The following is a 23,858-nucleotide window of genomic DNA, read 5'->3' as shown; positions in this document are numbered from 1 at the left end:
ATTTCTACACCAGAAAACAACTATAACATGGCCTTTGCATCATGCTTGGAGACCTACAAGATTTTTCTAGAATTTTTTGTTGTGTGTACAATTATACAAAATCTTCAATCGGTGTTATACAACAGTGTCACATCTTTCACAAGTACATCATTCACAAGTTTCTCTTTTTTGGTGTCCACCACAAACAGAGAAATGAAGACTTTATCTCTCAGACTGCAGGATATCTTACTGTGTTTGAATTGTGCTGATCATCCTGAGTTTATATTGACAAAATATTTAAAACTATCTTATCTGTATGTGGTACATAACTGAGTAAGGTTAGAAGAGTTTTAGAGATTTTAAAAGATAGCTAGCCAGACAGTAGAGGTTTGATTTTTGTGTTTGTCTTTCTAAAATATAATCTGAGTTACACAGTTCCTATGATACAAACACTCACTAGTGATCTGAATTGGTTTTTGAATAGGCTCCTATACCATGGTTTTAAACACTAATTTCTCAAGACATTCCAGAGCTGGACACAAATGGGGATACTCACTTTCTCCCAATAACATAAAGCTCCCAGGACACTAGGGATGCAGGAGGTCCGTGTTGAAACTCAGCAGAGAATCTGGTCCACCCTGAACTCCTGGCAAGTGCCAGTATGGAACTTTCACAAAGAGGGCATGGCAAGGCCCAAATCCAGACTATTTGACAGCCCCTAGTGATGCCATAAAAGCATTTTTTATATGACATTGTTAGCCCTAGTTCTGAAATACAAAGTATTCTTAATCATAAGGGCCATTTGGAAAATGTGTTTCAGATTCAGGCATAATGTTTTCAGAATCAGTTATTGTACAGTTTGTGTTTCCAAAATTCCATTTCACTCTTGGATTCTGCCTCTAAATATAAATCTCTTCCTCCTTCCTTGTCCTGTTATATATATATAGCACACCCACATATGATAAAGCCTTCTGCCATAGCAGTAAGGCAAGGGAGGGGGGTGGGGAATACTGTAGCTAACCTGTGGGAGCACTGAATGCAGTTGGCTGCTGTTCATAATGCTCCAAAGATATAATTATCACATGCATGATGAGTACTACACCTGCTACATCTCCTTTGCTTAAATAAATAAAAGATTCCTTAAATGCCACACAACTCCCTTACTGGGAAAACACTAGCCAGAGGGGTCACCAGAGGACTTCATGCTCCCTGCTCTTCACCTTTCACAAGGCAGGTTCACCATGACATCTCTCTTGCTCTCTTCTCCTACCCACCCCCAGCCTTTTCCTGTGAAAGTCCTCACCATCTCCGGTTCAGTGCCCAGCTTTCTCCTTCATTGTGATTTTTTTCTTCTTTTTCTTTGCCGTGTCCTTGTCTGAGCCTTCTTTCCTGTTGCCTGTAGATCTGATCCATTACAGTTTGTATGGTGTGCTTATCAAGCAAGAATTCTCAGTGAGAAGTTGGGATCACTTAAACGCCAAGGCTGTGCTTTGTTTGGTACTTCACTCCTCATCCTTGTTAAAGCTCGCTTTGTCTTTGCAGCATAATTCAACATTCTGTTCAGCCAGTACATTATTTCTCCTTTATCTAAGGAGTTCTCGTGTGTGTCTGTAACCACACTGCTGCCTAGTATGTGGCCCAGACAAACTGCTTGTGACACAGCAGGAATGATATATATTCAGTGAAAAGGCTTTTTTTAAATATTTTTTTTGGCTTGGACCATCTGCTGGTGAAATATTCATATCATTAAAATCTCTTCCACATAAGGAAGATAACCCATCACTGATTACTTGTCAGTGACCAATGTCCTCAAACAGGGACATGACCATTTTTAAGACTGCTACAGAAAGTAATGTTACATGCTTTGAGAATTACTTTGTCTCATGTCTACTAACAGTGAATCCATTTTTAAGCCAGTACAGTAAGACCTTTGCTGACTGTTATCAAGGATGAATCACTTTCCTATCTTAGAGGGAACCTTAGGAAATGCTTCAACCCAGCAGAAATATCTTGTTTATAGTCACTCCCCAGATTCTCATTTATTCTGTTATTGGTAGTAGATTTTGAAGTGTCCTAAATCACCTCTGACTCATGTCATTGCATTCACATACCTTTATTTCTCTCTGTGTGCCACTACGTATGTACCAAAAGGTAGCCAAGGACTCAAAAAGCTTTATAGGACATGTGTAAATCAGGGCAAGGTAGTAGTTGAAGAATTGTGGTCTATTTCTAGCTGTGCCTGTGACTTCTCACAAAAGGTTGATGAGGTGAATAAATCCAAGTGCAGGGAATTAGATATCTGAACACATATATAGTGGGCACATGGCCAAATTTTTGGGAATGCTTAAGTCCCAAAATTTCTTTGATAGCAGCAGAATCTGCTGTTGTTCAGACCCTTTTGAATTCAAGCCAATTTATGTAGATAAAAAAGACAAATAAGTGTTGGTATCTAAGTTTGGAAATATCTACCATGCACTGTTTTTCCTTCAATTGCTGGGGGGAAAAAAAGGCATTATTTTCTCCTATGATTTCATAATGTTCTTATATATCCTGAAGTGACAGGTGATGTGTGAAATTAGCAAGTCTGTCTGTATGAAGTCACACATATTTTAATGTAAGGAAAAAACCTAGTGACTAAAAGAAAAAAGAGTCACACTTGAAAAGTGAATTGGGTAGCAGATGTAGAGTGCCCCTAGCATTAGTCCAGACTTTTACCCAAGAGAAAAGCCAGTTAGTTCACTGATGTCTGTAGGTGGTAGAACCCAATCATGGGATGACTCCTGCTTTGTGACACCCACTGAAAAACAAGATTTGTGTATCAGGGAATTCTAGCCTACATTGACTTACGGGGGATTCAAGAGGAAAACAGCATCCATTAAAAATTAATTAATTTTTTTTCTTTCTATTGCTATTTTCATAAAAGCCTGGGAAGTATGGGACAGCTTCAGAGACTTTAATGACAATTCTTATCTTTCAGGCATCGGATCTCAAAATCAAAGTTTAGGTAAGTAAACCTGACTTTCGCTTTTCCTCCTTTCCCCTGGTTTTACTCGTTACTGTGTGAAGTGGTTTACTCCTGCATCTGTGGATCACGGTGGTGATTCTAGGAGATACTGCCAAACTTGTCAGATTTTAGTCAGTCATCTAACAAAAATCAAGATACTTTTTCTCAGTTTCATACTGAAATAAGGCACAGGGACTACTGACAGTATTTTTACTCGGATGTACCTATCTGATTGCTACCTACGTATGTCAAGCCATAAAATGTAAAAGCAGAAGAAATAAGAGTTCAACCGCATAATTATACTACATCCATCAACATCAACCCTGTCAGCTCAAGGTTCGCTTTCCTACACTTTGTTGTACTACTCTGCTTTGCTTGGTTGCAAATCTTTCAGTTGGTGAGGTTTGCATCTTATTTGTGAAATTCTCCCTTTCACCATGGGACATGTGGAGTTTTTCTGGTGATATTTGTTTTTCTGTTGACTTTAAGCTTTTGAAAATGTGAAGCAGTCCCCAGGTGGTCATCTGTGGGTTTCCATTGGAAAGGCTGACTGAACTTGTGGAACTTGGCTGTTGAGGTCCCAGTTCATTTCTGCGTCTTCAGTAGGAAACCAGTTGCCTCTTTTACACTGAATCCAAAGTCAGTTTTATTAAAAACTAAATTAATTTTCAGAATAACTAGAACAAGTGGGCACCTAAGTCCTTCAGCTTACCTAAATAATGAACAATAATGTAAATTCAGGAATGCACATATGTGTACATACTGCGTATATGCATCCCTGTACAAAGAGTTGCGTCCATGATCACATTCTTACTGTCCATGGATTTATTTGTATGTAGGTGTAAGCACATAAACCCACTTGTATAATCACATGGTCATGTGCATGCATATTTGTGCACAAGTACACACAAAAGTGTGTGGGATTGCTAATGATTTAATGAAAACATGAGTGTCTAAGTTTTGTGCCCATTTTGAAAGCAGGGAAGATCATTTCTTGTCCCAAATCCACTGCAAAACACACAACCCTTATTAAATGTTTGTTCTGGCTAGAGTGTGTGACTTTATAAATTGCATATCTAAAACAGCCCGGACTTGATTACCTGTTAAAACATTGTTCCAAAATTCTTGGCCAGTGAACGATGTTCACATTGCCTGGCTTGGTTGATATGGATACTGAACCCTGACCTCAAGCACAGCCATAGTTTATCACTGGAAGTAATATATAAAAGAAGACTAGCCAAGACAAAGTCTCTCTTCCTCTAATGTCATATATGCGTCTGTCTCTAAAGACACACACGCACATGCACATATACATGTATATAATATCTGTATAAAACTATTAGCTTTATTATAGAGTGGCAAGTGTTGCCTGGAAACTGGTTGCTATGTAAGTTAAATTCTGAGGAGTAGGAGGTGTGTAATTAGCTTTAAATATCTTCTGTAGTTAGTAATTACCCTCAGAAATCAGTGATACAAGGGGATGTGTTCATGGAAGGCAAACTTTAAAAGGTCTGTTGATTAGCAAATGGTATCCTTCGTTCCAGGCATGAAGGTGAGATGCTGAGGTCCCCTAAGTTTTGTTTTCCTGTTCAGAGTTAGCCCTCACGTTGGGCTTACTCCTGAACATTGCTGAATGTTGGAGATGTTCCATGGATTTTATTTGACCTCATCTCTCCAAGGACTTAATCCAAAGGTCCATGGGATATGGTGGATTTCCTTTCATTGACTACCCTGAAACTGGGCAAGGTCCCATTGCAGGCCACAAGCATTAAATACAAGAATCAGAATATTTTTTGTGGGAACTGGGCTAAAATCCTCTCAGGATAGCTGTGATGGATGTCTTAATAAGATTAGGACATAGCTTGAAGAGGTTTATTCACCCCTAAATGTTGCAAATTGTCTTACGACTAGCTTTATTCCTGTGGCTAAAGAAAGGATGATCACAACTGTCGATTCAGATGAGAATGAGGGAATATTTCTCAGGGTGAACTTTAAAGTTATTCTCTACCACTCTTAAACAATAAATCAAGACTACAGTCTCTCTCAACAGAGATTTGCAATAGCCTAAGGTTCCCTATCTGAAAAGAACTTTTCCTTTTCCAATTTTTCAAGTCGTTACTGGCGCCGATGGAATCGATTCTGCAGAAGAAAGTGCCGCGCTGCCGTCAAGTCCAATGTTTTCTACTGGTTGGTGATTTTCCTTGTGTTTCTCAACACCCTTACCATTGCCTCTGAACACTACAACCAGCCAGACTGGCTCACAGAGGTCCAAGGTGAGGAGAGGCGGATGGTTCTGTTTATTGTTGTCGGTGTCAAAAACGGGGGCCAAGAGACGAGCTGATGCATTAGACCACACAATGTAAAAGGAGCATGCGCAACTTCAAATAGTCCTCTGTCTGTGCAGGATCCTAAATAATACAACAAAATACCTGCCTACAATGGGAGAAGTTTCAGGGAAAACATAAGTCAAAGCAACGTTCCACTGGGTGTAGGTGAAATCAGGATTATTTGCAGCAACTGGATTTCCAATTTATGGATAGCTACTGGAGCCACAGGTTCTCCAAGGTTTTCCCTGAAATGGTATTTGTGATAAATTCTAGTTAGCAGGGAAGTGAGGAAGAGTGATTTGTAAGGTTCTTCTGTCTGCAAAACTGTTGAATCCTCACTGGAGGTGAGAGCAGCTGAAAAGCTTAATTAAGCAACAGTAGGTAGCACAGCAGCTCTTCTATTCCCACTCTCATCTGCAGATGACAAGCGTGATGGGAGATTGTGCACAGGAAGGCATGTTCCTGTCATGGAGGTTGTGTGGTTGTGTAATACATTGCAGCTGTATGTGCAATACATAAGAATCACTGTAAACATCTTTGTAAAACATTTGTGTGAAAGAGATGCCCATGCTGACCCAAGCTTATATGGAGTTAACCTTTCAGACTGATCCCAGAAGGGGTTTCTTATAGGAAAGGGTTGATGGTTAGCTGTGATAGTCTTTTTACTAAGTTTCATTAATCCGTTTCTGTTTGTTTTTCATGAGACACTGCCAATAAGGTGTTGCTAGCTCTTTTCACGGCAGAGATGCTGCTGAAGATGTACAGCCTTGGTCTCCAGGCCTATTTTGTGTCCCTCTTCAACCGCTTTGACTGTTTCATTGTGTGTGGAGGAATCCTGGAAACGATCCTGGTTGAGACAAAGATCATGTCACCACTGGGCATTTCGGTGTTGAGATGTGTTCGACTCCTAAGAATATTTAAAATCACAAGGTACTTTTGTGCTTCTTTGGGGATGAAGGAGGGCTACTGCTCAATGTATAACATACCTAGGTACAAGTCACTCACTTCCCTGTTTTTTTCACTTTTTCTACCACTAACTGGGTAGTGAGAATGCTAGGTTGACAGTCCTCATCTTCTTAAATCTCTAGCAGGATGAGGAGGGCTGTACAGGCTGGGTATCCCTGATGTGAGTGGTAAGGACTGGTGAGAAGTCTGACATAAGGGGATGGAGACACTTGGTACCATGCAGATTGTTAAACTGAAATCTGAAAGAATAGTGTGAGCTGAGCTTGGGCTCTTATGGTTCCCTGCAAAAGACAAAGCGAAAACAAAACAGCAGATAGCCTTATGACCTTTTCTGTTGCTTTATGGTGACAGAGAGGAGCCTGAAAGTCTGCTTTGAGCCAAATAAACATTTGACTGAGAAACCTATGCCAGCTCCAGTAGACTCAACAGTGGCCTAAGTGATAGTGTCAACACCAGCAGCTATAGGCAAAGGATGTTGCCATCCCTCCTTCTTCAGAGGACTCTGGCATGAAGCAGCAACTCTATGAAGAAATCAGATTTTTCTAAGATCCAGTCTCATCTTTTTTCCTTTTCTTTCTTTCTCATCTCCCTCTGCATCATGGCACAACGGTATCTATTCAACAGTCGCTGTTTCCTGCAGTCAGGTACTTTCAAAACACCAGCTTGGTTTGACAGGAGTTTTTCAGCTTGAAGGGAGGTTGTAAAAGAGATCAGCTCCCAACTTAAGCAGAAGGGAGCTCTTGGAATAAATCTATCCAAGGGCTCACCCAAAGCAGCATAGGGTCTGCCTTTTCCCATGTGAGCACCAGTCAGCACGTTATAAAAAGCTTGACTGAGATGGTGAAAGAGTGCATTTTCTGCAAACCCAGCTATGAAGATGTCCCTAGAATGGGACTCTCCCAAAATAAACTCTCCCAAAGGAAATTTCTGACAAATTTGAGATAAAAAACACAACACATGAGAAAAACAAGAGCAAAACTGGAAGGCAGTCAAGATGGCAGAGCTGAGAGGCAGAAAAAACAACAGACTTGGATTTGTGCATTGTACAAGATTTACCCTTAAAGCTTCTGAGCCTCAGCTTTCTGGCAGGGTGGATGGTTTTCAGGGTTAGATAGCAGAGACAGAAAATCAGTTTACAGTCTCAGAGAGAGAGGCCAAAGCAAGGCTACACTTATTAAAAAAAATTTAAAATAAAATAAATAAAGTGGTCTGTTTGCACTTGTGATCATAGAAGAGGGGAAAATGTTCCAGCTAACAGGAGTTTCCAGCAAGAAAGGCATCTTTGCCCTTTCAGAAATAGTGGGGATCTCTGGTCTGGTGACTGTTTTTCCTGGATCTTTGGGTTTGAAAGCTATCATCATTGAGTCCCAGGCCCGGTTTCTGAGGAAACCAGTAGCTGTTTTAGGCATTGAGTAATCAGATACACCCAGGGCAACATACCAATAGCTATAAAAGCATAAGTTTCAACATAGCATCCTGAAGAGGTCATTGTTTTTTCAAGACATTTCTCCACTTCTACACAAAATATATACCCTATCTAAGAGAATTCTCTAGTAGAAGGGCAAATGCTGAGAGAATATCATTAATACTTGAGGAAGCTTGGACTACTGGACTACTCAAATATTCTGAAACCTTCTGGCAGAGATGTAATGATGGAACCAACCAGCAGTAGGACTAGTTAGATTTACCTTAATTCTGCCACAGGACTAAAATACAATTTTTCATGGAAGCAAATTTTACCTGGAATATATCTCCCACAAATTGTAAATGGGTCTGTATGTAAAGCACGGAGCTGAGGAATAACTTGTAATGAATAATGTATTAATTGGATTTTGCTTTCTTTCTTGTTCCTAAAATATTGGCAAGTAGGTTGCCGTAGTCTCAGATTTATCTGTGGTTTTAATTATTTAGAATTTTCTTCATGATTTTTCCCCTCCGTGAGTGAAGTTCACCCTCATGTGGAAGGCCCTAGCACAAGCCTTCAAAGCAGTATTTTAGGCCCACTCACGTCTTACTGCAGGAGAGAATATTCTGGCATTATAGCAAAACTTTTACGTCTGATATTCTCCAGTAAAATACAATTTGTCCATTTTTCACTCAGCTCTAAATACAATTTATTGACAATATTATCAATACTGGTGGAATACACCACCTAAGTGCAATGATAATCTAGAAGGACACAATTCTAGAAAGCTGGGAAGGGTAGGAGGGATGATAGTATGATGTTTTATGTCAGATATCTAGTCATGAGCAGTGACATGGGGACATATAGTGGAGATGGAAAGAGTGATAATCAAAGACACGAAAAAGGCACAGCGCAGGAAAATTATTCTGAGGAGTGTAAATCAGTAGGTAGCCTAATCTTTATATAATTGAATGGATTTTCCATGGTAAACACCAAGCACAAACAAATTCTCGGTGCATCAAGATGATACACTTCTAGGAAAATCACAAATACAGCTCCTTAATATAAAAGCAACAAATAAAGACACCATCAGATGAACAATGCATCATTTTGGGAACCACATTTAGAATTTCAAGAGCAAATGTTTCTTCCAAAGTTATAAATACTCTTCAGAATCATTTAGTCTTGTACATCAGACAAGCAGATAATACTGTCTGTTTGTTTTGTTATCCCTGTTTTTCACAGGACTTTGCAGAAAATCTCCCTTTGCTATGAGAAGGTGAATTATTTTCTCTTTATAAATAGGCCCTTACGGCTTTATAAACCCCTATATTTAGCCTTTTATAATTTGTGTATATATATATTTGTAACAGCATACTGAAATTTGATATTTTATACTTAATCTAGATATATCACTGTTAACTGTAGTGAGGAGAGACAGAGCACCTGTTTTTTGTACCTGCTTTCAAAGTGGTTGTATATTAGATGAACAGTGTGGGAAGCTCTCCTACAATGAGACTGCCAGCTGTTGCTACTGTTTTAAGCTCTGGATCTGTGAATGCCAGTATCATAAAGACATAGTGGAAGGCAATGGAGAGGAAAGGGAAGAGAATAAAGAACACATTAAGTTCTAATCCCGTTCTGCAACTGATTTTTGTGTGAGACGTTGAACAAAACATTTAACTTCTCTGCATCATTCCTCAACTTTAACAACAGGGATCATAACCTTGTCCTGCTCACTGGGGTTTTGAAGTGTCTCCTTGACTGGCAACCCCAGGCTCCAAGATCTGCCAGAGGGAGATGTCAAGAAGCACCTTCATTTCCCTCTAAGTCTGACGCAGCAGCAGTGCTTTTTCACATACCTCCCATTATATGCTACCTGGTCCAAACCCTCTGATTCCACGCAGCAGTGCCATGAGATTTATTGTAGCTGTATGTTCTTTGTAGTATATTAACCAAAAAGGACAAAGTAGTGAGAGACTTTTCTTTGTCTGAGCTTCAACAATTCCAGCTTAAAAGTCTTGAGTGACCCCAGATCTCACTCTGAGAGGGTGTTCATGCTAGTTCTGCAACCACCTAATGTGACAGATGGTAACCTCAGGTCAGGCTTCTAGAACACTAAGATAATTGTTATTTTTCCTATCATCTCTTTTTTTTTTCTTTTTTTTTTTTTTTTTCTTTCCCCCCCACTGATTGGTTTGTTTGCTTTTCTAATGGTGCTATATTTCTAGCTGGCACTCAGTACACAGATAAAACAGCACTAATCTTATCACTGGGTCATCTCAGTTAATTGCTTTAAGTTTGATAGTTACATAAGAAACTGAATCTCAGCTATCGAGCCATTTGTAAGAAATGCAGAGCTGATAAAAGTCTGGGCAATTGTGCTCTGATATAGCAGGGCATTAAGCTTAAAGTGAGTCCCTGAGGCTATTCAGATCTATAACAGCATTCCTGTATGCCTCTAAAGAGCACTGCTAGAAACACTTAGAAAACGTGTATACTGGCTGGAGAGATGTTCCGGACCCCATCAATTTCAGGTTTAAGGATGGTAAACTCAGTCGAGTTTCATCAGAAATGAAATTTTGCCTTTTCCTGTGTCACCTTTCCTTCCTCCCAAAGTGTGACAGCATGTGAGCTGTAAGCACAATTGCAAATACAGTGAACTGTTACATTGCACATTCAGTGCAGATATTTGGTGGCACCAAGCCCACAGCTACCATGCCCTTACCTTTGCTCTGTATTTTTTCATTGCTCATGTCTTTAATTGCAGTTAAACTTTAAAGCATTATAGTTTCCTCTGAAGTGCTGAAGCTGGGCTGGAGGGAAAACATCACAGTTCTCTTTGAAGCTCAGCCCTTGGAGATGAACCAGTTGCTGAACTTCAGAGGACATGGTGGTGTCCCTCTGCAGATCGGATTGCTAACCTTCATAAAGTGATTGGGCTGCTCAGACATTCCTGACTTCCATGGGACAAGTCTTCTTTTTACACTGACGTTTAACTGGGATTTTAAGAATCCTTGTCTCTAAAGACCACAATATCTTCAGGAAAAACAAAACATAAACAAAAACAAACAAACAAACAAGCAAAAAACTGTATGTTGAAAGATCAGGCTTCCTCAAAGGATCAAGAGGACTAGACATGTCTGCCATCCTTCTCAAGTGGAGCTTTTGTCTCTGAGGAAAATATGGCTAGATATTCAGAGTTCCCTAAGGAAAGAAAGGTTCAATGTTAAGGGCTTTGGCAGAAGGAAATGGAGGACATTGGCCATGGTGGAATCTCAAAGTATGGTGGTGGGCCACAAGAGATGGTGCTAGAAGGAAGACTCGGAGATCAAAGGTCAACATTAGTGGCTTGCTGGCCTGTGAAAGTTGTTGAAGTTTGCTAGTAATGTGCATTCAAACTGGAGTGATTACAACATGACAGCTGATCTTCAGCCCAGTCTGAATGCTCTGTTGGACTCAAAACTGCCTAAAAGAGAAGTGGTCATGACTAGTTAAGCAGTACACAAAGAGTGGTTGAGCCAGACTAAAGTGGAAGTTGCTTCATCAGTAACGTGGTGGATCCTTTGGCAATTTTTTCTAAAGCTTTTTTCCAACACATGGCTACTCTGCAGGCTGGCAAAGAATTCAAGCAAACTGACATGCTGCAGCAGAGCACGCTGCTGGCATCTCTCTCTTTGAACCCTAACGTGAGACCACAAGGGCAGGAAGATTCTTTCTCTGCATCATACATCAGTCTGACATGGGCACAAGCCTGAATACACCGGAAGAACAGGTCTTAGCCATCCTCCCTCCTGAATGAAGCCCTTCCGAAATGTTCTGCAGCCTGTTTAAGGAAGTATAGTGGATTTGATACCCAAAAAGGTTGTGATGGTGTGCTCTTCCAAGATCAAAGGAAACTCTGGACTTTATGGATGTAGAGAACTGGAATCTCTTTTAGGGTCCACGTAAAAGGACCTTTAATGTCTTTCTCATTCCTCACAATTCCAGAAAGTTTAGCAACCTCTGCCTATGAGTGAGCCCAAGCATGTACTCACACACACCAGATTTTGGACAACTTTGTATTTGCATCCAAACTGTTTCCCCATCTGCTTTTGTTAGTTATTACAGGCCATTCTCTGGAGTAAGGTATTCTGGCTGCCATAACATCTGTGAGTGTTGTAATGATGTTGGTTAGAATGTAACTCACTGAAGCAGCAAAAACTAATCACTGTATATTGATATAAGATTTGCAGAGTCTTAGATGGAGAGTGCTGCAATAATCTTCTGGTTGTGCATATGAGGTAGGGGGTGGAGGGAATTGTGTATGTACACGTGGGGTAGTAAAATTACTCATTAGCTGCAGTAGGTCTCATTATCTTAGGGAAGCACATCAATGATTCACTGCTTAACAGAGTGTTTGGAAATGCCTGCTTATAGCAGAAGGCAGCCCGAACCAATATCCTGTGCAGTCCATGAGCACCTGTCTTGGACTGAAGGAATTTTAACTGCCTCTGTTTTGTCTCCCAGATACTGGAACTCCCTGAGTAACCTTGTGGCTTCACTCCTGAATTCAGTCCGCTCCATTGCCTCCTTGTTGCTGCTTCTTTTCCTCTTCATTATCATCTTCTCACTCCTGGGGATGCAGCTCTTTGGGGGCAAGTTTAACTTTGATGAGATGCAGACTAGGAGGAGTACATTTGACAACTTCCCCCAGTCCCTCCTCACTGTGTTTCAGGTAAGCACAAGAGTGGTCCCAATGGGGCAAATACATTGTGTTTACATGGGGCAAGACAGAGAGCAGGTCCTGCACCCTGCCCTTGCAGCCTGGCAGTCCCCAAGACTGACATCAGGCTAACAGCTCCAAAAGCAAAGTGCCACACTGTGTTGCCAACGTAGAGGTATTCCCTCCCAAAATGGGAAACTGAAGCCAAACCCCCTGTATGTAGCAAGGCCACTAGGTCTTAGCAGGACAGGACAAGAGAATGGTCATCGCCATGCCCCAGGGCAGCACCTGCACCACAAATCTCAACCGTGTAGCCGCTTTCCCCCTTCCCACAGTACTGGGAAACAAATATCTGCTCATAGCACCAGATAGGTAATCAAATGGCCTCTAAACTGACTGCAGGGTTGGGAGTGATCTGCCAAGAGCATCAGGATCATGATTTCATGCACAAAGCAAAGGGAAGTGGCAGGGAGGGCCGTGCTGAGGGCTGTCTTCTGTGCTACAGGCTGTCTGAAACAGACACATGGGAGGGAAATGCCCATGAGAGGCTGAGATACTTGAGCAGTGTTCTCTGGGAGAGCTTTTAGGCTTCAATCATCATCTTCAAGGGGACATCTGGGGTTTTTTTGCACTTTGAGCACAGACCCTCTTTACATTTTCCTTGTTCTGTTGTTGTTTTGCTTTTTTTAAGAAAAATTTGTAGATGGACACAGCCAGACTCTCCAACCATCCTGGGGGAGGGCATGTTCTCTGGGATAACAGATATCTTTGTGTTAATGGGGTTTTCAAGTTCTCTGTGTACTCTAACACTGTATCCCTTATTGGTGGGAATGTGTCATTTAGATCCTGACTGGGGAGGACTGGAATTCGGTGATGTATGATGGGATCATGGCTTATGGCGGCCCCTCTTTTCCAGGAATGTTGGTCTGTATTTACTTCATCATCCTCTTCATCTGTGGAAACTGTATCCTTTGATGCTACGTTTTTCTGCAAGTGGGGCTAAATTTAAAGCCACTCTATACTACTTGTTATGTCAGAAAACAATGAATTTCGTAACTCACATTTTTACCTTTTCCCTAGGACTGAATTTTGGCTTTGCACTTCCAAACGTTTAACAAGTTGCTAAGACATATAAACAGTTGGAAGAGCCAGTTATGTGCCAGTTTCACATGCTAGCTTCTATTTAGTACCTTTTCATGTTTAGTGCTTTTATTTTTCCTTTCTCTTAATCCTCCCATAGGTTTTTCCTTCCTGCCTTCTTCAGAAACTAGTCTCTGTGTGTACCTACTGTGCTTATTGCATATTTTTGCTTTAATTGCCTTTTCAGTAATATATTCCAAGTGCTTTCATCCCAGCCTTATGTGGAATAAAAATATGTATAATCTACAATATGCTATATACAAATGCTGTAATAGGAGTAACATATGTTTGACATAATTGATTTATGTGAGATCATATATTAATTCATGTATAAACTAACAGGAACCATGTTCCATTTCAGTTACTGCAATCTGTGTGTTCTTCAAACAGAAAATTGTGTGCTCTGTTATCTCCCAGCCTGTGCTGGTGCTAAGTAACTTCAGTTCTCTCTGGCTTCAAGGTGAAGTGAGGCCACTGTACATATCCCAGGAGGTACAAAGCACATTGTATGATTAGGCTGTGAGTGTCTTTTCACAGGAATTTGCATATAACACAGAGCTATGGTTCTGTTTCATATCTTAATTTGCTCCAAATTTGTTCATGCTTAGTTTTTGTTTCCCTAATAAATGGCCCTCCCATGTCAGAGGTGATGTTTCTTTTTATGCTGGTTCTTCTATAAAGCCACCTTGTAGTCTCAGCCCAGCTCTTCTGGCCTTTCCTCATAATTCAGATGTCTCAAACCCTGTTATTTGACATTTCAGTTGACCTGCATGCCCTGTCTTCAAAATGAGATGGTGCAATTCCAGTTATCTGAAGGTCGAGGTAGGCAGTCCGCCTGACAGCTTAAAAAAGCTACAATTTGGATTTGTTTGTGAACTGCAGAGGAAAGTGTGAGCCAGCTCTACATGCTGGCTGGCTTTGGAGCCATTAGACCTTGGAGCCAGGGGAGGGTGGTGGCTGTATTTCCAGACAAAGCCTTGAACTGGGGTTTGCTTAGAAGTTATCATGATGTAATCAGACCCACTCTCAAGAAATTTATAAAATAAGCTGATATTCAGATTTGTGACTCTGACTGTCAGGAAAACAGTTGTAGATCCTTGCTCTGCAGTTACACGGGCATGACTGGCCATCCATGGTCTCTTTGCTAGGAGATGGCAGAGTTGTCTACTCAGTCCTTCAATGCCCAGACTAGATTAATTTCTTTTTGATTGTCTCAGAAATCCTAATGAGAGTGCAATGTTTGCCGCCCATAAAATCCACTCGTGTCTGTGGGAATACCTATTAATGAGGTTGTTCAACTCAAGTACATAGGTCAAAACTGGAAAGCTTAGGTGCCTTATAGTACAAGGCTCTTGAATATGAGTGCTTTTGTAAAAGTGACCTAAACTGTCAAAAATGCAAAGCATTCAATGCTCCGCTTGTCTTCAATGGGATTTGTTGCACAAAACAAGACTCTTTTGGGAAATCAGAAAATAAATATGTCTGGATATAGATGTTTTATATCAGTCATTCTGTTGTGAAATTTTGGAAACCTCACACAGTGTGTTAGCCATTTGGATGGAAGGTGTTTGTTTATGCATGCTGGATATGCACATCCTGAACATTTGTGTGAAATGGAAGTTTGGAAAATCCAAGAGATCTGATGACAGGTTGCTAAAAAATTTCTATTAAGAAACCTTTGGTATAATGTTGTTCTGCAGCTTTCAAAGCCCATTTTCTTTAATTAGCACACAAACAGATATCCTGCTGAATGTATTTTTGGCCATTGCTGTGGATAACCTTGCTGATGCTGAGAGTTTAACATCTGCACAGAAAGAGGAGGAAGAGGAGAAAGAAAGGAAAAAGCTAGCAAGGTAAAGACATTTGCATACACCCATCTACGCTCGTATGCATGCATTCCTGTGCGTATAATTACACACATGCACATATATATGTGCAAGTAAGTATGTGTGTATAAGTAACATTTCTGTGTAACTTCTCTGTGTGTATAGTTATACACAGTGTGATTAATGTACTTATATATGGAATTATGTATGTATAATTTTTTATGTAAATGAATTCAAACCCAAGGACAAGAAACTGTCATGAGCTGGGAGTCCCCACAATTGCAGTGATGTGAGCAGAGGAAAGGAAGCCTGGGTGACTAATGAGCTTTCAGGGCATCAGCAGAGAATGAACACGAAATGATGTTAATATTGCAATCCCATTTGAGTCTCCCTGTTACATTCTGATTATTTTGGACCACAAGGCGTATCTTCAGACTGTCATTCCCATGACAAGACTCAGAAGCTTCCTTCTCCTTCGATGCCACATGCTCTTCTTCTCTTGTCAGTCCTTTGAGTGTTTCTGCAGACTTTTAGGAGGCACGAGCTGGATGTAGAGCTTCTCTGATAATTCCAGCTTCCAACAGCTAGGAAGCCTCTCCTTAGTGGTTATTCCTATCCACTGTCCTCCAGGCTGCTTGGAAGGGATCTCTTGTGCAAATCTTCCCGCTTCATCCTGCATGCTAGTCAGCAGGGTTCCTTGGCCCTGGGAGTGCAGCGAGGGGCAAAACTTTGTAGGCAACCTAGTGGAAGTCCACAAGATATGGGTTGAAAATGGTTCATACCTTCGTCATTGGGTGAACAAAGAGATCTCTACTGACAGGCCTAGAATATGCATGTGCACAAACACACAGGCACATACTTTCCCCAAATGCCCATGCAAACACACACACCCCAACACGCAAGGACATGCCATTGAGAAAGCTATAAAATAAGAGTGTACTATATACAATGAAATCAGACTCTTTGCTTGCAGATGAGGATGAGATTAAGCCACTGGTACATAAGCTGGACTCAGAATGGAGGTGCCAGCCAGCTGATCATTCTCCTAGTGTGTGCTGTACTACATGAAGTTCCTGAAAGGGAAAAAGCTTTTCACCTTTGTAACTCTTTGCTTTTTATCTTGTAAAATTGCCAGGACTGCTAGTCCTGAAAAGAAACAGGAGATAGAAAAAACAGCTGTGGAGGAGGAGACAAAGGAGGAGAAAATTGAGCTGAAATCAATCACTGCTGATGGAGAATCCCCACCTGCTACCAAGGTAAGGTCTGCTGCCAGCCAGCACTATCTGTGCAGTGATGGCATGAACAGCTTGGGTTTCTGAGGGAATGAAAACCCTCTGCCTTGTCTGATAAAGGCTTTGCTTCTTCTCCTTCCATTTCTGTCAGATCAACATGGATGATTATCAGCCCAATGAAAACGAAGAAAAGAGCCCATATCCCACAACAGAAGCTCCAGGTATATGTCTTCTTCCTCTTTTCCCTGATTCAACAGAGATAATCTCCAGTTTCTAACGCACATAAAGCCAAATTCTGATAGCAGGTGTGCTGAACGTGTAGTGCTTTCATGACAGGACAGGATGATGTGCTTGCCTGTGTTTGTACAGCTGTGGACTTGGTCCTTTGCAGTCCCTATACTGATCAGTCGTATTTGATTTGGTTCTCTGTAAAGCTCTGTATTTGGAAATAGGAAATAATATACAAATCTTATACAAATCCCTGTATATGAAAATACACAAATCTCTACAAATCAAAACAGTATGACTCTTTTCAGTCTATTTTTTCAGTAGTCAGTGGTCAGGGAGACTCACAACAGATACTTATGAACGCAAAACGCTGAATGCTTTTTTGCAATTTTTTTCTAATAAAAAAAGAGAGTGTGACTTATTAACATAATTCTAAAGGCATAAGATCTCTGCCTAAAATTGAAAAAAAAACAAGATATAGCATTAGTTAGGCTAGTTTTCAAGTCAGCTGGACCTAATTAATTTCACCCTCAGATACATAAAAGGCTGGCTGAAGAAATCACAGGACTTAAAACAGTTTTTCTTCAAGGGGTGTGAATAGGGGGTGTGATTGGGGCAGGAGAATTATAAGCTAGTCAGTTCAACTTCCATTATTGGAAAAGTGCTGGAACAAATGATTAAACAAACTATATGACTACAAGATAAGAAGATGACTAGCAGCCAACATAGATTTGCCAAGAACAAATCACGTCAAACCACCCTTATTTTCTTCTAAAAGGAGCTGACAAGACTTGTAGATGGGAGAAAAGAAGTAGATGTCATCATTGGCTTTGCTAAGGCTTCTGACTGTCTTTTATAACATTCTCATATGCCAGCTAGAAAAACATGGTCTAGATGATTGGGAGAGAAATTGGTCAGACCCTTTATGTGCAGAGTAGTGATGGCCCAAGTGAGTTCTACAACCCAAGAGCCTGTTCCAAGTTCAGTTCAGTTCATTGTTAATGGCCTGAATGATGGAAGAGGGAATATGCTTATTACATTTGCAGATGACATAAAGCTAGGAAGGACAAGAAGCATGCTGGAGGGCAGCATTAGAATTCAGAGAGCTCCTAAGGAACTGGATAAATGGTCTAAATAAAATTGAAAGTGCCAGGCTCTGCACATAGACAGGAATAAACAACTCACAAATAAAGGATCTTAGGTGACAGCTAATTAGGTAACAGTCCTTGAGAAAAAATATCTGAATCTTGTGATCACAAGCTCAACAGGTGTCAGCAATATTTTGCTGTCTTTCAAAAAGTAAGTAGTGAGATTTATAAACAGTGAAAACATGACCCCTTAGTCCACTTATGAGTTTCTTCTAGCTGGCAAGTGAAAGCTAAGCAGAGCAAAGCAATTGTTTTATTCTGTTCACCATTGATAAGATCTCATCTGACATATCACATCTCATTTTGGGTGCTCTGCTTAGGAGAAGTGGGGCTGAGTTGGAAGGAGTGTAGAAAAGCATGGTGAAAACAGTGCTAGTAGGAAGCAAGAACTAAGATTGAAAGAACTGTGGTATTTTGAACTAGGAAAGGCAGGAGAAACATCTTCAAATGCACAAAAGTCTGTTATATGTAGGAAGAGAAATAGCTTTATTATGAAGAAGTAACAGATTAAACATTCACACCAGAGGAGAATTTTCCAATGGTAAGGCTAGAAAAGATCACAAAGATGGTTGTGGAAGCCCAGTGTCACTGAATGTTGTTAAGAACCGGTCCGAAAAACATCTGTCAGAAAAGGCTTAGATATAATAATTAGTTGATCCTGGCTTAGGAGAGGCATGAACCAGAGGGCCTTTTGTGATCCTTTCCTGCTCTGCCCTTCCACTTTTCCACAATTCTCTAACAGGCTGTAATAAAATACATTCTTGTCTATTCCATGATTCTTAATAAATGTTTGTCAGTAGATTGCTGTAATAGGGTAAAAAAAAAAGACTTAAGAGTTCATTTTAAATAGGTGGACAAGGATTTCAGACAAGCAAAAAGGAAAACTGTTCATTGCATTTGCTTTTCAGTACAAAAATCCTCTCGTTTGCTCTACTTGTATTTGTCCGTATTTATAGCCCATTTATCAGGAATAGAGTGTGGTTCCAACACCACGCAATACTGTTTTAACATTGCCTGGGGCACATCACTCTGGCTTTAATCTTCCCAGAACCTCTGTAGGCACAGGCACTTACTGGACACACATCCCCAGTTGCTAAGGGGTTTGTGGGAGCCTTTAGTCAGAAGCACAAACTAAAACAGCTTGATACAGTTCTGTTTCTGTTTCTCAGCTGGCTTGATTTGCAGACCATTACATTTTTTTGAAGGTACAGTCACCTGTATATCAAATTTAAGCCTACTGACAATAGAATTTTGTTTTAGTTACATTTTGTGGACAACTTACAAATAGCCCAGCATGTAAACTTTATGACAAAAACTGCATCTACAACTAGTGTCATGGACACTTTATCTGCAGCTGTGCATAGGATTACTGTGGAAAATTAAGTAAAAACACTTTTAACTCCTCCCTTGGGGTGACAATCCCTGGTTTGGCATACTTTTGAATAGAACCTAAAATCTGAATGGATATTCAGGTTTTCTCCTGTCTCCTAAAGTATCTGAAATGTAAAGGGACTACATCTTGATTATTTGCCATTGTATTTGCCATTTCTAAACAGGACTTTTCCCTGAATTGTTTATCAATTCTTTGTGTATAGTGAAGCTTGTCTCTAACAGCTCACAAAATTACCTGACCCCAGAGTTCATGGAAGTCAACCACAAGGCTCAGATACAGTCAAGTTTTGTAAATCCCTTGTTAGTTCGGATTTACCATAGTCATCTGTTCCATTCTGCTGTATAAAGCTCAGAAACACCAAGGCTCTCTCGTTGCTGGTGTGGTATGTCACATCTGCCGTGTGTATTCAGTTTTTGGGGAATAAGGCTCCAGGGCTTTCTCTGGCATTAGCAAAGAAGAATTTCCCAATCTCCACACATGTACCCTGTCCAGTTCCCTTTTGGCCAACTGACCAGTCCAGAATCCTTCTGCTGATTGCTGATCAGTCCAGCTGTGGCACAGGAGATGCCATGCAGACATGTATGGCCCATCTGGAAACACACCTTTCCTTGCCCACTTGCACGGGGATCCATTTCAGCTGTGCTTTGAGTGAAGCACCCTATTGCTTCTTAGACACAGTCAGCTGGTTATATCTGTTTTCTCTTCATGATTTAAGCTGTTGATGCCTGTGCCCTCTCAATGACTCCCTAGCATTCCATCCTCTCAAAATACTCTTTACCCTAAACCAGTGTTCAACCAATTTGAAATGGTTACTTCATTTGTTTTCCCTTTATGCTTTTGACCTACCTTGCTCAATATCCTATTTGTTTCCTCTGTCTCAGCCAGTTTTCTCAATAACCTCTTCTACTCTATTTGCTACACAGTGTTGCTCTTAGCTCCCAGAATAGTCTGTGTACTTGCAGCTCATCGGATCACCTATTCCCTTTGTTGGAGGCAGGGAGTAGTTCTTCCAGAGATTTGTGTACACTAGAAGGATTATTAGGATGATATGTTTATTATAGGAAGACAGGGAGCTAGCCTTGCAGTCTAGTACAGAAACGGACAAAGAATTCAGAACGTCAGTTGAAGGTAAAAGCTTGAGATGATTTATGGAAGCTTGAAGCAAAGCAATGTCCTTTCACAAGAGTTCTGGTCTTTGTACAGTAAAAAGAAAAAAAAAAAAAAAGAAAAAAAATCATCAAATGTTTCACTGATGCTGCACTGCAGCCTGTGTGTGCTTATAGCTTCTCAACCAAAGGACATCACCATTCTAATGAAGCATAATTCGAGATGACAGTCCCAGATTTGAATTTCCTTGAACTTTAGGAGAGTTGAAACTTAGATCCAAACTTGGCAGCTCTGAGTCATGTTTCTTTAGGATTTTGTGGCACGCTTGACTAAAAGGGTGACTTTAAACACAAATATACCTTAGGTACAGAAAACTGTCAAAGAACAAGTATTGAATTGCAATCAATGTACTGCTCACCCCATATGTGAACACCATGTTGGCCTTTGCTCCTCTGGAAGCTGGCAACTGTGCAACATATGGTTTCTATATGCAGGTAGATAGTTTAGGCAGTGACATAAGCTGAGGCTGTAATCATGTTATTCATTTCATATTTGGGCTTCACTGTTTCCTTACTTATGTGCCTTAGACCCTACTTTAAACGAAAAATATTTAGAACATTATTTTTTTTTTTCTAGTGCTAGGGAACTGGATACGTTTTCCATTCTGAAGGTACATGTGGTTGCCAGAATCATTAATATATTTCTTACTGTATGGCAGACACAAGAAAAAAGAAGAGAGAATCAATATTGTTTATGGTCCTGATCTTTCTATTAAGATCCCGTTTTCCTGAGGTGTTGTTCCATACCCATTTGAAAGTGTTTTTTTAAGCATTCCTCCAAGTAAAAGAATGATCTAATAGTGAAGGCACAGAACAGGGACTCAGAATGCTAGGTTTTTTTAGGTAAGGGCTCTGAAGTATTGTATGTGATCATGGGCATTGGTATTTTGGACTGTTAAAGAAGAAAAATAATATTCTTACTTCGGTCATTGTCAGCCCATTCTGAAATCTACAGATAAAAGGTGCAAGTGCAAAGTATAGTAATATTGTATAAATATGAGTATTAACATTAACACCAATTTTACAAGTACCATACAAAAAAATACTTCTGAAAGAATGCTTGATACAACCTGTAGAAAGAGTATTATAACGTATTAATGTATTACAACAAAAAATTGAGCTGTTAAAAAATAGATTGGCTTAAAAAGTAAAAACTCTATATACTAGCTCAAACATTTATCCAAAAATCTGTCAAGAATATTTGAGCTGAACTCTTGCTACCAGTAGTGTAAAGAAAGACTCCTATTTGCACGCAATAGTGTCACGCATTGAAAAGGCCACTTTTCTCCTGTTTCCGACATCTAGATTAAGATCTCTGCTGATTCATCTGTTCTCTCTGATGTGTCCATTACTAGATCAAGTACAGTACCTGACCCTAAAGGAACAGGCTCTTACTGGAATTTATCTCACTTTATGGATTCAAGATAAACCTTTTAACTACAATTTCCTCCTTTGCATTGGCTGGAAGATGAATCAGTTGCATCTAACTTGTCATTCTCCCTTCTTGAAGTCTCGATGATTAAGTGAGAGGATTGGGATCTTGAAAATAGAAAAATTGTATCTTGTCATGTACACATCATGTACATCTACCTTCTGACTTCAGAAGGTAGAAGAAATTCCCAAAGGTGGAAGGTTCTCTTTCACATACCACTTAGCCTATGCCTCTGCATTTTTCCCCTTGAGGGTCCTCACTGATCTGCACAGTGCCTGGAGATCTGCTCCATAGGCATCAGGTTTGAGAGTCTCAGCCTTGTTCCTGCCCTTTCAATTTTCCCCCCACTGAAGTATGGAAAGGGCCAATGTTAAGAATTTCTGGTTGGTGTAGTCAAAGTGCCCATGCCCCACGATTGCTTTGTGGTATACATGCGTTCAGCCAGACAATCCCAAATGGCCAGTGACTACGTGGAAAGACTGATGTTTTGCTCTAGGAACCAGAAAACCTAGCAGAGATATAATAATGGTCACAAAGTATGTAAAAGCCTTCTGAAAGAGGAAGGGAATTCTCTATTTTCTGTGCCCATGCAAAATAAGAAAAGAGATAATGGATTTAGACAACAGCAAGAAATATTTAAGTCAGTCATTTGAAGAAGCTTTTTTTTTCCAGAAGGAGTGTGAAACATCTGAAAAGACTGTTGTGAGGACATCGTGGGTTTACCAGCGTTAGTGGTTTTATGTAGAGACTAGACCAATATCTGCCAGGGCAGTGGATGCTGTCTTGGAGAAAGGAAGTGGACAAGGAACCTCAAGCTTTCATCATACTATTTCAATGACTCTTAATTTTTAGCTCTACTTATGACAGGGACAAATGCCCCAGCACTCAAGAACGGGTTGTATTTTGCATTAAAATACAAAAATGCTTCTTGCAGCAGAGGAAGATGAGGAAGAACCCGAGATGCCTGTCGGCCCTCGGCCTCGCCCGATGTCTGAGCTGCACCTCAAGGAAAAGGCTGTGCCTATGCCTGATGCCAGCGCTTTTTTCATCTTCAGTCCTAACAACAGGTATTTAAGAGACTGCTTAGCTGGAACAAGGAGGTGGACAGCAGGTATCCCTTTCACATTGGGCCCCAATGGTTATGTGGTGCAGAGCTCTCTTCCAGCAGTTCACACCAGAGACCCTCTTGACCAGTCTCTGCTTCAAAGGCCCTGGCATGCAATCCTCACAAAAGCACAACTATAGGGAGAACCCTGACAATATTCAATGGGAGCTCATTGCACCTGCAAGCCTGATTGAAGACACAAGTCATGAAAGCTTTGGAATTGAGGGACTTGGAAGCAAGTCAGTAATTGGAATTACCCAACCTGTTCAGGTCCAAATTACGAGCAAGTCATCATGCAATCAGTCACAGATGAGGTAGGAGCTTCCTGTCCTAATGGCTGCTCAAAATCCACCCACAGTAGGGAGTTCAAGTCTCTGCTCATACCTACGCATCAAGAACAAGCATACAGGAAAATGGAAAAGGAGGTTAAGAGCCCATAGCTCTGAGAGGAGACTGAAAAGAATCATTCTCCTCTCACACTCTTCCCTCAGGCTCCCGAGGGAAACCTGTGGCTTCACGTTGCCTCACCTGTCTTTCCAACACAGATGTGTGAGACCAGTACTGTGAGTGGAGGGCTGAGCTGTGACACAGAGGGGAATATTTCTTTCCAAGGGTGCAGAAATGACCTCACAGCCCAGTGGTCTGTGCAGTTCCATGTAGCCAGGCATCTCCCTTGAGGACGTGGCCTCCCAGCACAGCCCCAAAGTCAGGCAGGGCTATAAAAGCACAATTGAATTCAGAGCCGGTGTTTCCACAGCAGGGCTTGTGCCACTCCTCCTTGGAGATGTGCAAGAGGGAGGGA

General features: G+C 40.7%; 1 protein-coding gene across 20 annotated transcripts in view; it reads left to right on the top strand.

The window, feature by feature from the left end:
• The window catches only part of CACNA1C (calcium voltage-gated channel subunit alpha1 C), a 490,018-nt gene that overhangs the window by 373,329 nt on the left and 92,831 nt on the right, over positions 1–23,858 (top strand). For all 20 annotated transcript variants that reach the window (XM_082047656.1, XM_082047663.1, XM_082047666.1 and 17 more), the window contains exons 11-19: positions 2,957–2,983; positions 5,096–5,256; positions 6,015–6,240; positions 12,191–12,398; positions 13,230–13,350; positions 15,265–15,379; positions 16,488–16,608; positions 16,736–16,805; positions 22,886–23,018. In XM_082047656.1, the coding sequence (XP_081903782.1) occupies positions 2,957–2,983; positions 5,096–5,256; positions 6,015–6,240; positions 12,191–12,398; positions 13,230–13,350; positions 15,265–15,379; positions 16,488–16,608; positions 16,736–16,805; positions 22,886–23,018 (1,182 nt within the window). The remainder of the gene's footprint in view (positions 1–2,956; positions 2,984–5,095; positions 5,257–6,014; positions 6,241–12,190; positions 12,399–13,229; positions 13,351–15,264; positions 15,380–16,487; positions 16,609–16,735; positions 16,806–22,885; positions 23,019–23,858) is intronic.

The sequence above is a fragment of the Streptopelia decaocto genome (genome assembly GCF_964273445.1).
Source record: "Streptopelia decaocto genome assembly, chromosome: 1".
In the NCBI taxonomy this organism is placed as follows: domain Eukaryota; kingdom Metazoa; phylum Chordata; class Aves; order Columbiformes; family Columbidae; genus Streptopelia; species Streptopelia decaocto.
The sequence above is the reverse complement of the archived record's forward strand: the minus strand, read 5'-3'. Positions and strand labels throughout refer to the sequence as shown.